This window comes from Cuculus canorus, chromosome 1 (genome assembly GCF_017976375.1).
Source record: "Cuculus canorus isolate bCucCan1 chromosome 1, bCucCan1.pri, whole genome shotgun sequence".
In the NCBI taxonomy this organism is placed as follows: Eukaryota; Metazoa; Chordata; class Aves; order Cuculiformes; family Cuculidae; genus Cuculus; species Cuculus canorus.
Window position 1 is genome coordinate 24,050,941 of NC_071401.1, and position 21,541 is coordinate 24,072,481.

The window sequence follows — 21,541 nt, forward strand, 5'->3', positions numbered from 1 at the left end:
TATATGTATCTATTAAGTATATTTAATTAAACTATGCTAAGTTATATACTTTAAATTGGAAAGGACCAATTAAAGACTTAAACAGTATGGTTTGTCTCACTTCAGGTGTTTGCATTGTACATATCTGCATCTGAACCAGTGAAGTTATGCTCCCTGTGTGCTCAGTGGAGAGAGAATTCTGGCCAGTTTTGGCCATCTACATTAGGGTAAGGCAACTGCAACCTAGATTTTCCTGTTTCTCTCCATGGAATACAGAATCATAGAATCATAGAATCACTAGGTTGGAAGGGACCTGCTAGGTTATTGAGTCCAACCATTCCTAACACTTCCTAAACCATGTCCCTCAGAAACTCATCCACCCGTCCCTTGACCACCTCCAGGGAAGGTGACTCAAGCACCTCCCTGGCCAGCCTGTTCCAGTGCCAATGACCCCTTCCATGAAAAAACTTTTCCTGATGTCCAGTCTGAACCTCCCCTGGCGGAGCTTGATGCCATTCCCCCTTGTCCTGTCCCCTGTCACTTGGGAGAAGAGGCCAGCTCCCTCCTCTCCACAACCTCCTTTCAGGTAGCTGTAGAGAGAATAAGGTCTCCCCTCAGCCTCTTCTTCTCCAGGCTAAACAACCTCAGCTCTCTCAGCCGCTCCTCGTAAGACTTGTTCTCCAGCCCCCTCACCAGCTTCATTGCTCTTCTCTGGACACGCTCCAGAGCCTCAACATCCTTCTTGTGGTGAGGGGCCCAGAACTGAACACAGTATTAGAGGTGTGGTCTCACCAGTGCCGAGTACAGAGGGAGAATAACCTCCCTGGACCTGCTGGTCACACTGTTTCTGATACAAGCCAAGATGTCATTGGCCTTCTTGGCCACCTGGGCACACTGCTGGCTCATGTTCAGTCCGCTGTCAACCAACACCCCCGGGTCCGTCTCTATGCAGCTTTCTAGCCAGACTTCTCCTAGTCTGTAGCACTGCATAGGGTTGTTATGCCCCAAGTGCAGGACCCGACATTTGGCCTTGTTAAACCTCATGCCATTGGCCTCAGCCCAGCGGTCCAGCCTGTTCAGGTCCCTTTGCAGAGACTCCCTACTCTCCAGCAGATCCACGCTTCCACCCAGCGTAGTGTCATCTGCGAACTTGCTGAGGGTGCACTCAATGCCTTCATCCAGGTTGTTAATAAAGACATTGAACAGAGCTGGACCCAGTACTGAGCCCTGAGGAACCCCACTTGTAACTTGCCTCCAGCTGGAGTTAACTCCATTGACCACCACTCTCTGGGCCCGGCCATCCAACCAGTTTTCAACCCAGGAGAGTGTGCGCCTGTCCAGGCCAGAGGCTGACAGTTTCTGAAGCAGAATGCTGTGAGAAACTGTGTCAAAGGCTTTACTGAAGTCCAAGAAGACTACATCCACAGCCTTTCCCTCATCTAGTAGTCGAATCACTTTGTCGTAGAAGGTGATCAGGTTAGTTTGGCAAGATCTGCCTTTCATGAACCTGTGTTGACTGGGCCTGATCACCCGGTTCTCTTGCATGTGCTTCATGATAGCACTCAATATCACCTGTTCCATGACTTTCCCTGGCACTGAGGTCAGACTGACAGGCCTGTAGTTCCTTGGATCCTCCCTGCAACCCTTCTTGTAGATGGAACCCTTCTTGTTTGGGAAACAGTTCAATCCTTTTTATGCAGTGGGTCGTGAACTTCAGGAATTTATTGCCATAGCAGAGTCTGAAAGCATGTCATACCAGCAGACTCAAAAAGGAATTAGGCAAATATGTGAACGGTGGGTCCATAAGCAGATACTAAATAAAAGAGGCAGGGATGTACTCCCTAAGATCCCCAGCAGAACAGCACGGATGCCTGGGAAGTAGGAGGCTAGATCTCGGGAAGCTACTAGGCTCACTTGCTCTCTTAATATAACACCATGTTCTCCTGTTGCTATCAGAGGTAGTACTGGGCTGGATGGACTGCTGATCTGACCCAGCAGAGCATCCCTTTTGTCCTTATAGACTGTCCCTGTATTTCCAAATATGCCCAGTGCCTCATTTGGTAATAAATATCCAATGCATCTAATGCATTTGACTTTAAATCATATCCTGATGCTCTTGAATTATTTTATGTTTCAAAATATGTACATAAAATCTCTACCGTTTCTTAAGGATGTCTTTCCAACTTCTCTGCTTTCTTGCATCTCACTTGTATGAGGAAAGTGGTTTCCAGTTGATATAGATATGGTGCTATATAGTGCTACACCACTTTTCCCGAGCACTCTTTCCTAGAGTTCTTTTTCTTCCCAGTAAGAAGTTGTGTATGTGTCTCATGCAGAGTATCTTAGCTTTTCCGTAAGACCGTTCATGTGTAAAAGAGATTCCAGTGAAAATAAAAATTCAGTTAATGCAATGCAATCTCTCCTACTTCCCTCCTGCCTTCCTGCCTTTCTTTCTCCCTCTCTGCCTTCGTCTCTTCATCTCACAAAACTCCTGGCTCTTCTGGCCCTTCACACCCTGATTCAGGCCAACAATTTGGTTTTGGGCAAACAGTTAATTACTGAATTGCCAGCGGCTCTACTTCCTGTTGCATCATTGATTGAGCCACAATTCCATGTAAACTATGTAATCTGTGAATTTCTTAATATCTAAAACATTCAATGTATCCTGTCTTAAATCCATTTTTTCAGTATCCTTTGTACTACATACCCTTTTGAAATTGTGTTGGCATAGCTATGGTCGATGAAAACCTTTTTCCTTAGGACAAAATAATGGCTGGAGAGCTCTCTCATTATCCCTATGCTCTCTATGGGAAAGATTATTTTGCTGTTTGATAAAAAATACAAAACCTTTAATGCTTTTGTAGTGTTAGTCTGTTTAAGTGTGCAGCTACAATAGCAATACAGTACAAATCAGGAGAGTGTGTGCAACAAGAATATCTTAATTGCCTCTATTTGCTGTACTAGGATATGTAGCCTGGAGTGGGTTTGGATTGTTTTTGGATGAAGGTAACTTGGTAAACCGCTCTGCAGGAGCACACCTGGTGTAATCCACGGCTTTTGGTCCATGATTTATTGTAGATATTGGGTCCTCAGCTCTACTGTGTGCTAAAGTAGGTATAGGTACTGTGGCTGAAAATTAGCCAGCTACGTATTATAAATGTGTTAGACACAGGGGCATATGTAATCTGTTTTTCATGTAACAAGCCCAGAATACATATAAACCATCTGGCTGCTTAGATGAGCCTGTACTGATCTGAAAAAAAAAATTAAAAAATTCAGTCACTGAATTTATTGCTCTTCCTGTCCTGTATTTAAGCCTGGGAGGTCTCTGATCAGTCTATTGTCTAGGATTGCGGCTCTAACAAATACTGAGCTGGTTTACAAAAACCTCTGTGGCTCTGAGAGCATTGTGGTGGATATCTTCATGGAAATCTCTTGAAAGGTTTTGCTGTACCCATATAGCTGTTTGTTCCATTACTTAGAAATTAGGCACTTGTTTACTTTTAACTGTTGTCCTTTACAACAAGCAATATTTAAATGGTAAGCATCTGTCTTACTGTTGGATATTGACCTAGTTACCATAGTTGTATGTGGCCTCCTGACAACCGCGAAGGTGCCTACCCTCATGGTAACTGTGGAGCAGCAGCATTGCTTTCTTGCATATGTATGTATACCTTGACAAAGGAGGATGAAATGGTGCTGTTACAGGAAGTATATGAATTTGAATTTCTGTTGTTCTAATACATTTTGATCTTAAAACTGGAATTCCTCCCAGAATAAGTTTTCTTTAAATCACTGAAAATATTATTGTACTTTGATATTGGACATTTATATATTACAGGGTAGTGGCAGAAGTTCCAAAGTCGTAGTGGTACAGAAACAAATGCCAGTCCCTGACAAATTGCTTAAGAACTGTATCTGAAGCTGTGAGTTAACTACTTTGTTAAGATTTTTATGTGTCCTTCTGTTTCTGTATCAATATTTAATATGGCCAGGGAAAAAACATGAAGTTTTTAGTCATATATGGAATCAGTAGGAAAAAGAAAAGGAAGATATAGACATCTAGTTTTTCATTTGTGATACAATGATGTCTCTTATTCATGTATGCAAATACCTTGACATCACAGTCTTTGTATTTTGTTCTAGAGCAATTTGAAGTTCAGTATCTGCTTTAAAGTAGTAGACAAAAGATAAATTCTATGAGTTTCCCCTTGTGCCAATTCCTTCAACAGAGACAGTGTTTTTTAAAGACTTAATTCTGCAGCAGTGTTAGCCAAAGTGAAAAATAATCCTTTGTAGGTTTCTTTTGTAAAGAAAGCCTAATATCGAAGTTACTGTCCCTTCCTGTCTCTTCTTCAAGTGACAACTATTTTCCTTCAAGACCATCCAGAGAACTGACAAAGAGCTGGTTAAGGAAACCTGAAACATGCTAAGTTGTTCTTCTAAAAAAATCACATGCTAGACCTCCAGAAGTTCGCATTACATTGCCAGAGTAAAGTCTAAACCTAACTGTGCTAAGTATATTTAAAATTTTTCCAATTGACACAATATTTATGAATATTCCAGTCTGTCAGTATGATGTTAATTCTGGTCAGAAAGTGCCTCGTACAATAGTGGTGAGAGCACAGAAGCTGAAACAAGGATTGCTGAAAGAAGAGTAGTTAATTAACATTTGCAACTGTATGTATTAATTGACACATGCCCTTTGCTGTGTGGCTTAGACTAAACAATTATCCTGACAATACTTTTCCTTTTTTTTAATTCTATTTTTTTATGTCTTTAAGGATAGGATAAAAGTTGCTTTAGGTCTTTTACTGTGATTTCTTTTCTTGATTGTAAGGCTGAGATTGATGGGGTAAACCACCCTATTCTATATCACATCGTGTAAAATCACAGCGTATACTTTCAAAAAGGAAACAACTGAAGATGGTATTTTTATAGCAACTTTATTAACATTATCTTCTTAGCAACTACATCAAAACATTTATTCAACATTATGTCAGCCAAACTAGTTGGATTCCTTATATACAAACAAGTGGAACCCAGCTTCATTTCTGCAGATAATCAATGATGTGAAGATTGTGTTTATAAAGTAAGAACTAGATATTTAATTCTAAATGCTTTTTGTTTGTCACAATTTTCTGTTCTGCAAGATACCAACTTTTAGCTCAAATGGTGCTTTTTATTATGTTTGCAGACTACAAAAATAAAACTGAAAAACTTTTATTTGTATGCTTTTGAGTTAACACCCATCTCTGTAGTAGAGAAGTTTTATATCTGCCATTAAATATGCATTTAGAAACAGACATAAAGGGAGTTATTCATACCTCAAAAGTGTATTTTCATGGTTTCAGCACGCTTTGGATGAGGTTCTAAATGTATTTCCCAAATGAAAGGAGATATAAATTGAATCCAGTTTAATGTGTGACTGCAGTATAGCCAAAAGGTTGTAGAAAAGACTGGATAAATACACATAAATCCCTGCCCCTGAAGATATGCAAAGATTCAAAATTTTTTCCACCATAAAATTGGATGCCCCATTTTGTCCTTCCATCTCTTGACTGAAGTCACCACTCTGTTATTTGAGCCTTTAAAAATGCAGTGCCCTAATAGTTTCTCTTCCCCCAATGAACGTAATTTCCCCCCATCTTTCCCTGCACTGTAATTTCTCTCTTTTCTTATGGGTGCTGATTTGAACAGCTGCAGTTTATCTTCTTGGTGGCTGCTGAAGAGTGTGGTGATTCTGACCAAAGTCTGCCTCCTCCAGTGTCTGTATCCCCACTGATGAGATATGCCTTGCTGAGTAACTGGTTGTAATTCCTCCTCCACTTTCCCAGATCTTCCTTTTGTAGCCTAACATCGTGAAAGCAATAACACTAAGGAAGATTTACAGCTAGTAATAACCATTGTATTAATTAAGACTTTTTAGTGAGCCTTATGGTTCCTTGTGCTGTTGCAAAAATGGGCAGCCCGCTGAGGCATCAAGATCACTAGGTTATGAATCATTCAGTTCTACTTGCTTTGTCCATTAATATTTCACTGTGTCAGCCTTTCAGGGGTTGTTGCTGGTGTAAGACTTCTGGAGTGAAAAAGTCTAACTTAAGTCCTCTTCATTTCCTTGAATCTTTCCAGGATTTTAAAACAGTCTTCCACACTTTTCCACAGTATATGTCCTTCTCAAAGTCGTAACTTCTTTCAGTTGCAAGGCGGTGGTTGGACTTGATGATCTCAAAGGTCTGTTCCAAACTAAGGATTCTATGATTCTACCTCTTTAGAAGCCACTAGGACTAAAAACGTTGCACACATAGCCGAGCATGTACCATTGAGAAGTCTAGACTGTCCTGCCTTGCCTGTAGTTGCCAGTCCAAAAGACAGGTTTCCTACAGGTTTGGTGTTGTATCTGCCCATGCAGATGTCTTAATAATCTGGAACATCCCAAATCGTCTAGATGCCTCTGTTTAAACAAATGAATCTGAGGTCACAAGTGCACATTAGCACTTCTGACATTTAATGCTATGTGTCAGGATCTGGAGCTGCTTTCTGCTCCCTAGGGGTGGGATTCAGTTGCTGGAGCATAGATGTCTGCTGTCATTCATGTTGTGGAGTGCCCGTCACATTTGCACTAACTCACAGGTTTGAGGCAAGATTCACAGATGACCTATACTCTTCTGTAGTAGCAGGGCTAGATTAAGCAGGATTTCGCTCAGACCTAAGCTGACAATAGTGCAGGGATTCAGTTGCCTAGGAGTAGGCCTTTCTAATACCGTTTGGATAGAACTATACCACCGCAGAGCTGGCTTTAAGCAAAAGGAGTGAGGGGGAAACAGGTCAGACAATAGCTCCCTCCTCCGCTGATCATTGAGCAGTTTTGCAGCTAAGAGACTGATGATTACCCAAAGCAGATCCCAATAAATCACAACTGCTGAGTCAAGATGAAGTTTGTGTGCATCCTGTAGCTTGATGCTAGCAATAGCAGTACTGTACTTAACTGTGCTATAATCCCCTTTTTCAATCGTCCGCAAACTATCATTCCTGAATCTAGCAATGATGTTTTGAATACTCCTACGGTTTCTATGGATTGGGACCAAGCAGTGGTTATTCTTTCTTGCCTGGTATGGCCTCCTGATAAGCTGTTCAGGTCTGATGGTAGTCCACAGTTCTTTTTTCTAGGGTATAGCTATTCCTCAACTTGCTCAGCACTTAATACTCTTCTATTTGTTAGAAATTATGAAGTGTAAATGTATAAGTAGGATTACAGCTACAGAATGTACAGCCAAGTCAGTCTAACAACTGTCCTGGTTTCTGATGGGATAGAGTTCATTTTCCTCCTAGTTGGTGTAGTGCTGTGGTCTGGATTTAGAGTGAGAATAGTGTTGATAATACACTGATGTTTTCGTTGTTGCTAAGCAGTCAAGGACTTTTTATGTATGAGTCAAGGACTCACATACAGGCCTGACAATAAGAGGGTGGGGAGGTACACAAGAAACTGTGAAGGGATACAGCCAGAGCAGCTGACCTACACTGACCAAAGGGATATTCTGTACCATATATCCAGATCGTATCCTGGGCTGCATCAAAAGAAAGGTGGACAGGAGGTCGAGGGAAGTGATTCTGCCCCTCTACTCCTCTCTTATAAGACCTCATCTGGAATATTTTGTCCAGTTCTGGAGTCCTCAACGTAAGACGGATATGGAGCTGTTGGAACAGGTCCAGAGGAGGGTTACAAAGATGATTAAAGGGCTGGAGCACCTTCCCTATGAGGACAGGCTGAGAGAGTTCGGCCTGTTCAGCCTGGAAAAGAGAAGGCTCAGAGATCTTATAGTGACCTTCCAGTACCCGAAGGGGGCTACAGGAAAGCTGGAGAGGGGACGTTCGTAAAGGCTTGTGGGGATAGGACCAGGGAGAACGGGTATAAACTGGAGAGAGGCAGATTTAGGCTGGACATTAGGAAGTATTTCTTCACCATGAGAGTGGTGAGACACTGGCACAGGTTGCCCAGGGAGGTTGTGGGTGCTCCATCACAGGAGATGTTCAATGCCAAGCTGGATGGGGCATTGGGCAGCCTGATCTATTGGACGTGTCCCTGCCCTGGGCAGGGGAGTTGGAACTGGATGATCTTTAAGGTCCCTTCCAACCCTTACTGTACTATGATACTATGATGATATATGTCATACTCAGTATATGAGTATATGTGTCATACTCGGTGTAGGAGATATATGTCATACTCAGTATACTGAGGGAGGCTGTTTGGGGGAACTGTGGCTCAAGAACTAGCTGGGCATTGGCCAGTTGGTGGTGAGCAATTGTGGTGTGCATCACGTATTTTCTATATTCTTTTATCATTATTATTGATATTCTCTTACTTTTTTGTCCTATTAAACTGTTTTTATCTCATCCCACGAGTTTTACCTTTCTTTCCAATTCTCTTCCCCACCCCACTGTGGAAAGAGTGAGGAATAGCTATGTGGTTGTTTTAGTTGCCTGCTAGGTTAAACCACAACACACACAAGAGGGACTCCCATCAAGAATGATACCCTGCCTGCTATGTTGTTTGTTGGTAGTATGTTTGTTATTGCAGTGCACTGTAATCATTGCTTTTGTGGCTTGTTTTACAACCAACTAGACTTCAGGTGTCAGAGTTGAATGCTTTATTATCTGCAACAATCATATAAAAGCTACTCTAAAAGTTACCGGATTAAAGTTAATTTAGTATACAATTTCAATGATTTTTGCAACTTGAGCATTACTTGCAAAGGAGTATAATTGAAATCACATCCTTCAGTCATTTCTATTACATGTGCACAAATCAGAACATTTCAGGCAGGTTATATACAGTGAGATAGTCTGTAGTGATTGCTTTATATTGGCTATGTATGCAAACACAGCTAGATCTCACATAAACAGTTGCAGAATGATAGAAAAAGAAGGAAGAATTCCTTATTCACATCTGGTCAAATTGTAATCTAAACAGTTGTCTTAATATTGCAAACTGGTACCTTCACATATGTATTGCTTATCCCGATCAGCTGCTTTTTGTGTCCATCTAGAGGGCTGACTGGATCTTTCCATCTTATGCCGTAGCCCACTGTCATTGATGTACAGATCTAATCTCAGAATGATTAAATTTAATAGCCCAGGTAACAGCAGAGTAGACTCAGGTTATCATGTTGTGACTGAGCTGGATTTGGGCATAAACAACCCAAATGTTGTTTAAAACAAAATCTTTGTAGAGATCACCTCAGGTCCCCTTTGTTCTAAGTTACAGTTGCCTGCATTGGAGCACAGAGCTCTGATACAATAATTTTTTTTGGCCTCGCTTAATGGTGCTTACCTTTGCCCTGTGCTCACACTGGAGTCTTGTTGCATACCATTGTCTGTCTGACAGCCTGAAGTTTTTGTAGTCAATGCAGTTTTTGCAACAATGTTGCTTACTTCTTCTTATTATATGAAGTAATTGTTATTTTTGTTTGATCCTCATTCATTTGGGGTTGCTATATTGTATGATCACTGACAGCTTGTAATATATTGGTTGCATATACAGTAACTAAATACATAACTTCTGTGCCAACTATGTAGGACAAAACACTTCTGTTTTCCTCATTGGTACCCTCCACTTGTTTCTCACAGAGGAACTCAATGAGAAAAGCTATCCACTAATTCATTCAACCAGAAATACCTTCTGAAGCCATCTAGTGGGTAGCACTCAGACAAACCGCCACTGCTGTGGTGTTCTCATAGCTCTGATTGTCATTAGCTTGTAGTGATATACCTGGACACTGCAGCAGTTACTGTTTTATTGTGAGATTGATAAAAGGACTTCACAATTTACATTTGCAATCGTGGAGATGTTATCTTTGAGTGTTGAAAAGGGAGGGTCTAGTTTATGTAGTAGAAATGTTTACTGTAGTACATATGAAATAATTCTCTACCAATTGCTTAATGTTTTCTCCCAGAGGGGGCTGCCTTTCTATTCTTCTAACCTCTTTGAAGTGACTTCTCTTGTGAACGAACTGCCAACCCTTTTTGAATGGTGAAGAGGTCAGGTTTTGTGTTGATCTGCACTCCCATTGCTGCACCTTCTGTAACAACTTGGTTAAAGGCTTAATCATATCTGCAAATATGGATATAAAATCCTGGGGAAAAATAAACAAGCTCAGAAGAGATCAGAGTTCATGCTCCTTACAGAGCAAGGAGCTTCTTATTAATTTTGCTTGCTGTTGATAAGGTGATCAATCTACTCCTAAATATTTTACTCTTTCCTATACCACGTGACCTGTTGAACAGCTCACTCACAACTATGGTCCCAAAGTCATGGCTGATGTTTGTTTAATTCACTCTTTCAGCTCTGCTTCAGTCTGGCTGTGGATTAATGCATCACCTGTTCATAGAATTACATGGATTTGATCAGCGTCTAATAATTTTTCCCATCTTTGGATGATGTGAATATTGCAAAAAGCTGGAGAACACTGAAATCCTTGGGTAGTCGGTGCATGCAAAGCAGTACTGCTGCCCTGTAAATGTAGGAGGAAATTCTTCTCAGCCTTGCCCTGTTAACAATATTGCAAAGATGGCATATGCTGTATCTGTTATGCCAAACTCCAGCTATTTTTGCTATGACAGGTGTGGTTCATGGTGTAGCAGCATTCATTGCTCAAAAATCAACCATTACTGAGTAAATCCTGCTGTCTGCTTTTATGATAGGCCAGATTGGAGCATCAGAAATGCCTGAATTTGTGCAATTATTTGTTGTTCCAATAAGCTTTCCTCTGTGGTTTGGGGATATTTTCACTGCTTCTGTGGCTGATGGTCAGGACTCCTAAATACTTTGGCATGAATGCTCCTGCAGTCTAATTTCTTTTGGTTCCATAGTTGGGGAAAAGCCTCTATCCCTTCATCTTCAAGTGGCTTAAGAACTTCTGAGTTTCTTAGGGCAGCACATTAATGTACTTCAGAAATAATTTCTGTCTGCCTTTCTCAACTTGACAAACATTAGTTTGCCCAATCCAGTACCAGTTGATGTTCTTGTAATGGAAGTAATTTTTTTCCCCTGGGAAACTTTCAGCATTGAGTTACATATAAAATGGCCCAGTGTGTCTCCAGGAGCAGATGCAGTTGTGTCAATTAATTTTGAATATACTGGTGTGCCCAGGATAGGGGTTAATCCTTAACTCCAGAGCACAGGGCTAATACTCTGGGTGCTCTAAATGCAGTGATAGGGGCATGGAGTAACCATGGTTCTTCATTCTGTCATTTCCACCCAAAAATATAGGTTGTCTTCAACGTCTTTCCTAGTTGGGTTGTTTGTTAGATCATGCCCAGCATTTTTATCACTTTCCTTGTCTTACTGGCACACATATTGATGATGGGCTTTAGTTTTACTTACTTTTACCTCTTATCTCTCATTAAGAAAATTTTTCTTCCTAACACACTAATCATACAGAATCATCCTTTTTTATTTGTTTACCTTCTGCCAGCTGCTCTGACACTTTCCAAAGTAATTGTCTTCTTGTGCTTCCACAGTTTTTCCCTAGTACCAGACTACTGTCCTGTCTGACTATGCACTAAACCGTTAGAGGTTCATTCTTTCTCCCTGTGAAACACCTGGAACAGAAAACAGTTCAGCAGTGTAGAACAGGCATTTCCAAGTGGTATGAGGCGTTGAATATGCACAATTGAATGTTTTGCTTCCCTGTGTACACCTCTTAGAGAACCAGGTGATGTATCAAGTGCAGAAAAATGCTTGGCATTAGTCACCTCTTCCAGAATTTTCCCCCTCAAAGGTATTGGAAATGTTTGCCTTTTATATATTTATTTAGTGATTTTGATTCAGTATATAACCAAACTCAGTTTCTTTTTATTTAAACTGGTGTCATTAAGAATTTATATGTTACTGTGATTGCTCTCCTCACTGAATGATTCTTGAGAGCAACAAGTTTATCTGTCTTCTCTTTTGGTTTCTGCCTTAGTGCAGAGGAGAGCCATGAAATCAGGGGCTTTTGTAGCTGTGCTCTGTAGTCTGATATCTTCCTGCAGGCTTTCCTCAGCTCCTTCCTCAGTTGTTTTATTTCCTTCTCTATTTTGTTTGTCAAAACCTTGAAGAGATCAAAGGTTTGGTGCCCTAATGGAGCCCTTCTGCTCACCCGAACTATTACAAATACTCTATTTTCCACTAGAATCCATTTAATCTCAGTACTCTCACTGGGTATTATTTAATCAGTTTTATGTTTTTTACATATATATCAGATATATCAGTTTTATGAGAGTTTTATATGCTTAAGCTTTTTTCTCAGTACTGTTTCTAGCACTGTTTTACTTCTCTCCAGCTGGAGTGTGACCTAAAATCCATTAATGTTCCTTTTGCTTTTTTGGGCTAATAATGTATTCAACTTCTACCACTGTTCCTGTCAAGAGTTCTTCCCAAGGCATGGTGCTGTTTTTCAGCCTACTTGTTTGGCACATTTGTCTCATGATTATCAACTCTTGCAAAGCAGTGTTACTGTCTTGGTTTGTGCTGTTTACTACAGCTTGTACAGGTTTCTGCTCTTGATTTTGTCGATTACGACTAAGTTCTACTTATCTTTTTCACCCTGTATCTTTTTTGTTGATATTTTGTGTACTTGTATATGGCAGCATGATAGGAGCCTGTCCTGTCCTCCAAGCAGTTCATGCTTTGGTAGAGGGCTTTGCAGGTCAGTCTCAGTTCTGGATCTTTTATATGTTAATGTAAATCCAGCACACCCCGTGTTTATATCTTGGTCTTCCCCTAAATACTGCCTGAGCATCATGTCCTAGATTCCAATCAGTCAAGTCTTTTGTCAGGGACTATTTTAGCTCCCTTCAGTACTGCAAGATTGCACTCTAACTGCTCTGTACTTTTATCTTCTTTTTGTACTCTGTTTAAGAGTCTCTTGTATCTTTAATAATCACATGGGTCACAACATTCCTTGAATTATTTTTGTGCAGTTCTGTAATTAATCTTTTCTGTCAGAGGTAACAGAAAATGATTAAACACGTCAAGTGTCTCAGAAGCGCTTGTTGTCAGAAATAAAGCTATTTTTATCTCGTCTCCCATTGCTTCTCAAAGTCAAATGCCGCTTAATTATTTTCCAGATGACCTTTATATTTTCAGAGACTGTTATGTCTCGGGAGACTTCAAACTGCTTTCCCAGTCCACTCGTCTTTTGGTGTTTTAGTTTATTTGGACAGAGTGTTGACTCCTATGGTCGTGCCATCCTTCCTGCCTGTCTGACGAGTTGAAGAGAATAGACGCTTTTCATCTCACTCTCGCCTGGGATTTAAAAGTGGCTTGCATGAATTGTGGCCGAGAAGCTTTCCCCTTTGTCGTGCATATGAATTGCTCAGATGCAGGTGATGACAAAAAGTAGGTGAGATGAATCCCCTCTCAAAGGTGTATGCCTGTGTTTGGACAGCCTCTGATGGTGACAGTGGGATTTGCAGACTGCATTGCACAGACCAGCTGCCATCCCACTGCCATGCCACAGGGTACCTGCCAAGCAAGTGGCATTTTCAGGCAGCTTGAGTCTTAACTTAGGGCTTGTGCCATAACATCTAAGCTTTCCGTACTTCAAAGGAGAGGTTTCCTACAGCAGTCACCTGACAATGAGATCAAGGGGGGTTTGGTTTCCTTCTGTCACATGGCAGTCACTTTGTGTCTCTCTGCTGCATATCTATCTGTGATAATGTTCGCTTATGCTTATGCATACAGTATGGGAAAGTACAAGCCTTCCCAGACTTTCATCTGCTATAAAACTCAAAATCAAAGTGTAAAATAACTCTTCTTCCTTATCTTTTGAGGGCATTTTTGCTTTTTTTTTCCTTAAGCTAATATTTTTAGAGTACCTGCAATCCATCTTAATGCCTCTGGCTTAGCCTCATGCTTTCAGGTTACCTTTTCCTTTTTATTCTTGTGCCAGCGAATCTCCTCTGCTTTGCCGGTGGTGGTGAGAAATGATGTTTTATCTGGCCACTGTGCCTTCAGAGAAGTACTTAATGCCATCTTTGTTGTTTTTTCTTTAGGGGTGAGTATCATACCAATTGGAGGCATTGTTCTGGACTTAATAAACTGCTCTACAGCTTAAGGTGTCTGATTTAGTCTTTCTTTTTCTATGCATATTGTAGTATCTCTGTTCTCAGTTCTTAAAATGAGAATGATACTGCTTCCTGCCTTATGTATGGCAGGCATACATTCATTCAGGTTCATGAGGCATCTGCATGTTATAATGACTGGCATAGCATGAAAAACAGTAACTAAAAAGGAACTGGAAAAAAAACAGTGTCATTCAGGTGTATGTCAATACTTAAAGCTATAATTGTAGCAAATGTTACATGAAGTGGTTATAAACCGAAAAATGTTCACTTGGAATTCTGTGTACCATTTGCAAGCCTAATATTGGTCCCAGGTTGTTAAGATTGGTCAAAAAACCCCAAATTTATTGAATCAATCATCTGTGGTAATGTTGGCTAACAGACTGAAATAAAAAACAAGAAAAATACATATTTGAGAAGGATCCTGCACCAAAATCCTGTGCTTTATACACGAATATATTGAAGATATTATCTTACTCGTTCTGGAATAGGAGAAAAACTTTAAGCGATTTCTTAATACCTATATCATTACTCAGTATTAAGAATATAATTTCCTTGTGAAAAGAAGGTTTGCCTGAAGACTGTGCAGGTAAAATCTACTTGACTTTGGATCTAGGGGTGAAACATTACATGAAATGTGACATCCTTTGTTGTTGCTTTTGATGATACAGGAAAAAAACACATGATATTTTCCCCTTCTTGGTACAAGGCATATTCTGACTAATCATATACTAGACTTTCCCATGTCATTCCAATAATTATATCCATTTCAGAAGGGCTTTTGGTGTAGGACTGAATAACGATGTGTTTGTTGTAGGTATATTGGCCTGGTTTCTAGTAATGACAAAAGCCTTTACACATCTTTCCCAATTAACTCTTCTCTTTTTATTGCTAAATGAGTTTCAGTAACACTTTCGTATTCAGTTTTATTAACATGGAGATAGAGGGTTCATACAGGATAGTTCATCTGAGCACGGAGAGCAGGGTATTTGTGCAGTTTATTTGTGAAATGAACAGTGTTACTGCTGGTTCAGAAGACACATGACTTAAAATTAAGACAACTTGTTCTGGAGGAATGAACACAAATTAAGGAATCATGATGTTCCCAATTACTATTCTTGATTTGCTCTTGGAAGGTTATGCATCATGATAGATGTAAGTACTGAGAACTTGCAGAATGATAGGTATCAGTGCCAGACTCAGGAAGGTCTTAATGAACTTGGGCAGGAATTTAGAGCAGTAGTTGGGCAAACAAATGTCTCTGTACTACTAAATTAACTTCAACAAATGATTCTTGGACTGTGTAGATCTGTCCTGCAATAGAGCAGGACATGACTGTGTCAGATTGTGAATTCTTTCTGTCTGTGTTGAATTATTTCTGCTTTTTTTGAACTTTGTGGTACTTTGGACTTCATAAGACTAGCCCACACTATGGATTGCAGAGGGCTTTTCTGCCTTGGGAACGTGTTTGATAATTCATCAAGGCTTGATTTTGGCAAGGCTTGCACTATTTTCTATCCTCAGTTGTTTAGTTATGGAAATAATATAATTCCACTTCATGTGTACTCCAGAGGGCAGACATTTAAGTGGGCTGCTTCTTGCCTGCTTTCCTCTTCTGAAGAACATACCTTGTCTAAACCAAGTTACAGTTTTTGTCTGTTATCAATGGAGAGAGATGGTCTCTCAAAGAATGACTCATCCCGCATGTCTTAGACAACAGTCTTCTAGTTTTCTACAGAAGCAGACTAAATGACTTGCTTAGAAAGTAAAATTGAGTGAGATTATCCCAAATTGCTACACTTGGCACTGGAACAGGCTGCCCAGGGAGGTGGTTGAGTCACCTTCCCTGGAGGTGTTTAAGGGATGGGTGGATGAGGTGCTGAGGGGCATGGTTTAGGGAGTGTTAGGAATGGTTGGACTCGGTGATCCAGTGGGTCCTTTCCAACCTAGTGATTCTATGATTTATATTTCTTTATTGCAACAAGGGAGCAAACAGTACTCCCTTATCTGTATTGAGAGGTAACCTGTAGATTCCCTTCCTCCTTTCTTCATGGGAGAATGGAAGCTACTAAAAAGCTGGAAGATCTCTCTCCACTGATGGAAATAGGGATGGCTGAGAGTTACGGGGAAAATCCTCCACAGTCCTGGAGATGCTCTGTGGGTGGACAGCATACTTGCAAGTGCATAAGAGAGAGATGAAATTCTGTGTTTGAGAGTGTGCATGGTGATACCTTAACATTTGAGATAGGAGATCTGGGGAGGAATTGGTCCAGGAGAGGAAGGATACATGGTACGTTTGTGATGGAAAATTTGGGTGTGCAAATTTGAGTTGCAAATGATGGCACATTTGTTTCCAATGGTATTTTAAAAATCATATTTAAAGTGTTGAGTGTGTTATGTTTTGGTCATGATGCATAATGTCTTTTGTTCTTTCATTAGCTTCAGTGTGCAGTAAAATTGTCTGTGCTGGGGTCAGTTTTCATTTTTGACACAAGACTTTGAAGGTTACTATATTTAGTTTCTCACTAGCATCAAAATCCATTGTATTAGTATAGACAGATGGTAGGACTGCATCACATTTATTTGAGCTATTGATGTATTACAAATGAGAGCATATACGTTGAAGTTTGCAACTGGGAGCTTAATTCAAATACATGCGTGTAGGTGTGTACTGTGATTCAGTTTCCAACATTGTTCTCTTTGGGTTTTGGTGATCACTTTAAAAGGGCATGGGTTTAGTCTTTTCCTGACCTGGTGTCATATCTACACAGATGTTCCATACACCCCGTGATGACTCAAAGGCAGCAGGTTTCTGTATGGGGGCAGCTGAACTGTGCCTGATTATTGATCGTACCTTTCGTTGTCCTTCATTTCGAATTGTTTTTCTCCCACCACTGAGAATTAAGATTATGCAAGAACAGTAGAATGATAGAATTAATTATTTTTCCTGGGTAATTAACAGTGTCTATGTCAAAAATGATTAATAATCTTAATTGCTCAATGTTCGTAGTAATGCTGGGAGCTGGAAATCATTGTGTTTTAAAGCTGGAATGGTAAAAGTGTATGAAAAGGAGACTGTGAACAGCAGGTATTGATTCATTGATGATAAAATTTGCCAACATACCAACTGCATGGAGTGAAATTAAAATGCTTTTTATATGCCTTATATTCCAGGGAGAGCTAAAAATGCATGTGACATTTTAATTAATAATCTGTCATATATATTCATCACTCCTGTGACTTTGTATTATGAGAATGAAGGTTCATGTAATCACAGCAGATATGAACAAATACTAACTGATCGGTCTCAAAATGCAAATATTAACTGGGAATAGTTATTAGGTAGGCTTTATTCTAATGAATAGATCTCATATTTGTTACCTTTTTATCAATGATCTAGAAAGAAGCATTGTAATTTCTACTACAGTGTAAATGACAAAAGGATGGGATGTTGATTCATAGAGCAGTCAAAATTCTTTGATAAGTTAGGTGCAAAGAAAAACGTGTTTTAGATGGTGAAGGGTCTGGAGATATGGTAGTTTAGATGAGCGTATGCTCACAGTGTAATGCTCTGGCCATTTAAGCAGAAATACAGTATTCAGTTGTCTCTGGTTTTACTGCTGGCAAGAGTACCCCTGGCATATTATGTCCAATTCTGCTTCTGCAGTTTAAAACAGATGATGACAAATTGGAAAAGAATCAGAGGAAAGCCATTAGAATGGTTAGAGGGCTTGAAGCTATGCCTGAAGATAATGCAAGGCTCAGGAACTTAATCTATTTAACTTTCAAAAGGAACATCAAGAGACTGTTTCAACTGACTGTGCAAGAGCATGGTAAAGAAATTTTATAGAAAAGGTGTCCTCACAGTGACAGATAAAATTCTACCAAGAAAAGTGGTTTAAATCTGATGCTAGAGGTAGTAAATTTTAATAAAACAAATTAAATTGAACTATTGGAATAAATTTTCAGGACCTGTGATAAATTGTTTTTAACTAGTCTTTTTTTAAATCCATGTTGTTAGTTTTGCTTATACTGTATGTTCTGATTCAAAGAGGAATGAGTTCAAGGGTGTTTCTTTGTCTTGTGTTGTTTGAGAGACCTGGACAGTTCTTGAGAATAGAAATTCCTTCTTTATATATTAGTCAATCTACAGGTAAAGTGATATTCCTGTAATGAAAACACACTTAGAAAACTGTTTAGTTAAATGCACTTTCATTTTTGTAAATACTGGAATTATGTCAGAACTCGATAATAAAAGTTAATAAAGGCACCTAGCTAACTACCAGAAGTGTGTTCAGTGCCTGAAAGAGTGTCTCATGGAAAAGTGAGATGCTTTTTCCTTGACCTGCTAGTGATTTCTAGTTGATATATGGTATTAATATATATTAAAGAAAAGTTAATTTAGGAGTTGTAAACAACTGATGAATGAACAAGGCTTAGCCCTCAAATGCCATGCTGATGTGTTTACCTGGCAACATTGGATGTCAGTGCTTGAGACTAATTGTGTTATTTAAAATTGATTTTCAGATGCATTAATTAGAGTCTTTCTTTTCAACAGGCCCACGCAAAAGTCTGGCATCTCTACAACGAACATTTTCGTCCAACTCAAAGAGGAAAAGTGTCCATTGCCCTCAGTTCCCACTGGATAAAACCTCAACATATGACTGAAAAAAACATAAAAGAATGTCAAAAATCCCTTGATTTTGTGCTCGGCTGGTTTGCTAAGCCCATATTTATCGATGGCGACTATCCAGAGAGCATGAGGAGCAACCTCTCATCTCTGTTGCCTGAATTCACAGAAGTTGAGAAGATTTATATCAAGGGAACAGCAGACTTTTTTGCTCTTTCTTTTGGAGCTACCCTGAGTTTCCAGCTTTTGGACTCCTACATGAAATTCCAGCAGTTGGAATCAATAAGCCTAAGGCAACTCCTTTACTGGATAAGCAGTGAATATAACAACCCCGAAATATTCATTGTGGAGAACAGCTGGTTTGTTTCTGGTAGCACCAAGAGAGATGATGCCAAATATATTTACTATCTCAAAAAATTCATTATGGAAACTTTAAAAGGTAGGACTGAAGTTATATTAAAATTTGCTTGGTAAAATCATAATGCAAAATAGTCTACAGAGACACGTTAAGGAATGAGGCTGAAAACTAATTTTGATCTTTAACAGTCAGCTTGGTACTTGTGAAATCCCTTTCTTGGATTTGTTCTTTTCAGTTCTTGAAGACCCCTAATATCTGCAGATAGCATTTGGTGAGCTTCATGCTGCTGTATTTGAAGTCATTAGGGACATTTCTAATGCATTTGGTGGGTAGAAGTGCAAAATGTGTGATATGTACTTGCAATGGACTTAGAGAAATTTTCTGTGTTATTAACAGTTCTTTTCCATATCTTAGATGTATGAATATATATGTAGAAAACATAAAGATACATATACGTGGGAAGGTAAATACTTTGCAGTAGAAGTTTCTCTGAAGAAAACATAAGGCTGAAAGAACACATTTTTAAATTAAAAATTGGAAGCTTTTTGTTCGGCATCTTGATGTTTCCCTTGCACAAATTTTACTTTGGTACAGCTCTGGACATCAATCACTATATTATGAATTTGCATCAGTTTAAGGAGAACTGAATATTTGAGTTTATATTTTTTAAATTGTTAGCCTCTGTTTTCCAAACAGTAAGAGAAATACACTATCTAGTTTGAGAGTTATTTTCTATTTTCCCATTTCCTTGAGGAAAAAGAGATTTTTTCAGTCCTTGTAGTCATCCATAAGTTATTGAAATTCCCATGTCCAGTTTCATTGTCTTTTGGTTTCTTGTTTAGAATTAATAATTTATTTATTTGTCTACAGTTTACTGTTAGGGTTTTAAAAACAGTACTATTGTAGCTTTTAGTTCAGAAAAGATAGCTATTATGTTGCATTACCATTTTCATACAAGGGACGGGCAAAAATGGCTTCAATTTTATTATCAGCACTCAAGAGTCACATTTGTTTTATCTGCTATTCCAGAAAGGTAATTATTACAAATAAATACTAAGGTCAATAAATACATGAGCCAGTGCATCCAAAATGGGAGGAAAGGAGTGTAAAATGGTTACTAACAATTACAAGTACGGTATTATTAGTTTGCATGAAGTCAGATGATGAGGGGTCATATTCCTGCTGCCCATATTTCTGCTTAGTTTCTAAATTGCTGGACATACATGTGTACATGGATTTGCCTTTTAATCATATCTGGCTCGAAACTATCTCAATTTATAGAGTTTCTTTCCTCTTAATCTGCGACTCAGTAAATAATAATAACAGCAACTACAAGTCTTGTCTTATTAATTTAAGAATACTAACACTTGGCTAAACCCAGGGGAATTTAGTTGAGAAAAATTCATGAAAGGCATTATGTTGTCTCTCTCAGAGACTGTGCAGTAAAGCACTGTAATGCAGAGGTTTGTGAACTTGGTACCATTAGATTCACCCCATACTCAGTGTCTACATTAATGAGTGAGTGCAGCCCTGTTGGGGCAAACCTGTAGAGTAAAAAGAATTGGTGTTGAGGGCCTGGTGTCGACACTGCACACATTCCTGAAGCCCATTTCTAATTTCACCCCAAAGAAACCCAAGACATGCATCAAACTGTGATGTGACATGAAGTGTGGTCTGATGCTCAGAGACGTGCTTCTGGTTTCAGCCGAAGAGCTGATGTAGATGTTCATTCTTACACTGCAAGCTGTAGTCAAGCTCCGTACTTCTTTTAATTTTTAGGTTTGGCTCTGGAAAAGGGTCTCTGGTTTTGGGATTCACAGCCCTATATAGTTTCTGTTAATAATTATATCTGTTGCTATGATACTATATCCTTTCTGTTTACTATTATTGATCTTTCTGTTTTTTCCAAAATATCGTTTAGAGTTCAGTATAGTGAGTAAAGGTGTAACACAAACTAGTTAAATATTAGTTAGAGCTGCTAATGGCTTGTAGTTGTCTTCTCACGTGGGTGAGTATCTAACCACTTACTCTAGGATCACATTCACTTCCCTGCTCTGTCTGTGGTTCAACAAAATTGATTGTTCCTTGTAAAATGGAGCATGTTGACCAGGAGGGCATGGAAGTTTCTCTATGCCATGTTGACTTGAAGGGTTAGGTCATTGTCTGGAGAATCGGCGAGTCTGAATTCAAAGAGTCTTAAGGAGAATGGGAACAGTCAGGCCCCTGATAGGTCATAACTGAGGTGTGTCCAGAGGCAAAATGTAGATCCCAGGGCATCTTCCACATGGAAGCAGGAGCTGTGGGCTTCACACACCTCACCTTGCTGTACTAGGGTTGGACAGCAGCTGAGCAGAGGGTTTTAAGGATCTGTATTTGATGTTACAGATCTGTCATATTTCCTTGGACTACTTCTATTCCAGTGAGATATGCAGAGTGTGAACTAAAGTGCTGTTTCATTTTTAACCCAG

General features: G+C 39.4%; 1 protein-coding gene across 1 annotated transcript in view; it reads left to right on the forward strand.

Annotated features, from left to right (window-relative positions):
- KL (klotho) overlaps nt 1–21,541 on the forward strand; it is a 52,466-nt gene that overhangs the window by 16,905 nt on the left and 14,020 nt on the right. The window contains exon 2 of the mRNA XM_009566543.2: nt 18,644–19,154. Within this exon, the coding sequence (XP_009564838.2) occupies nt 18,644–19,154 (511 nt within the window). The remainder of the gene's footprint in view (nt 1–18,643; nt 19,155–21,541) is intronic.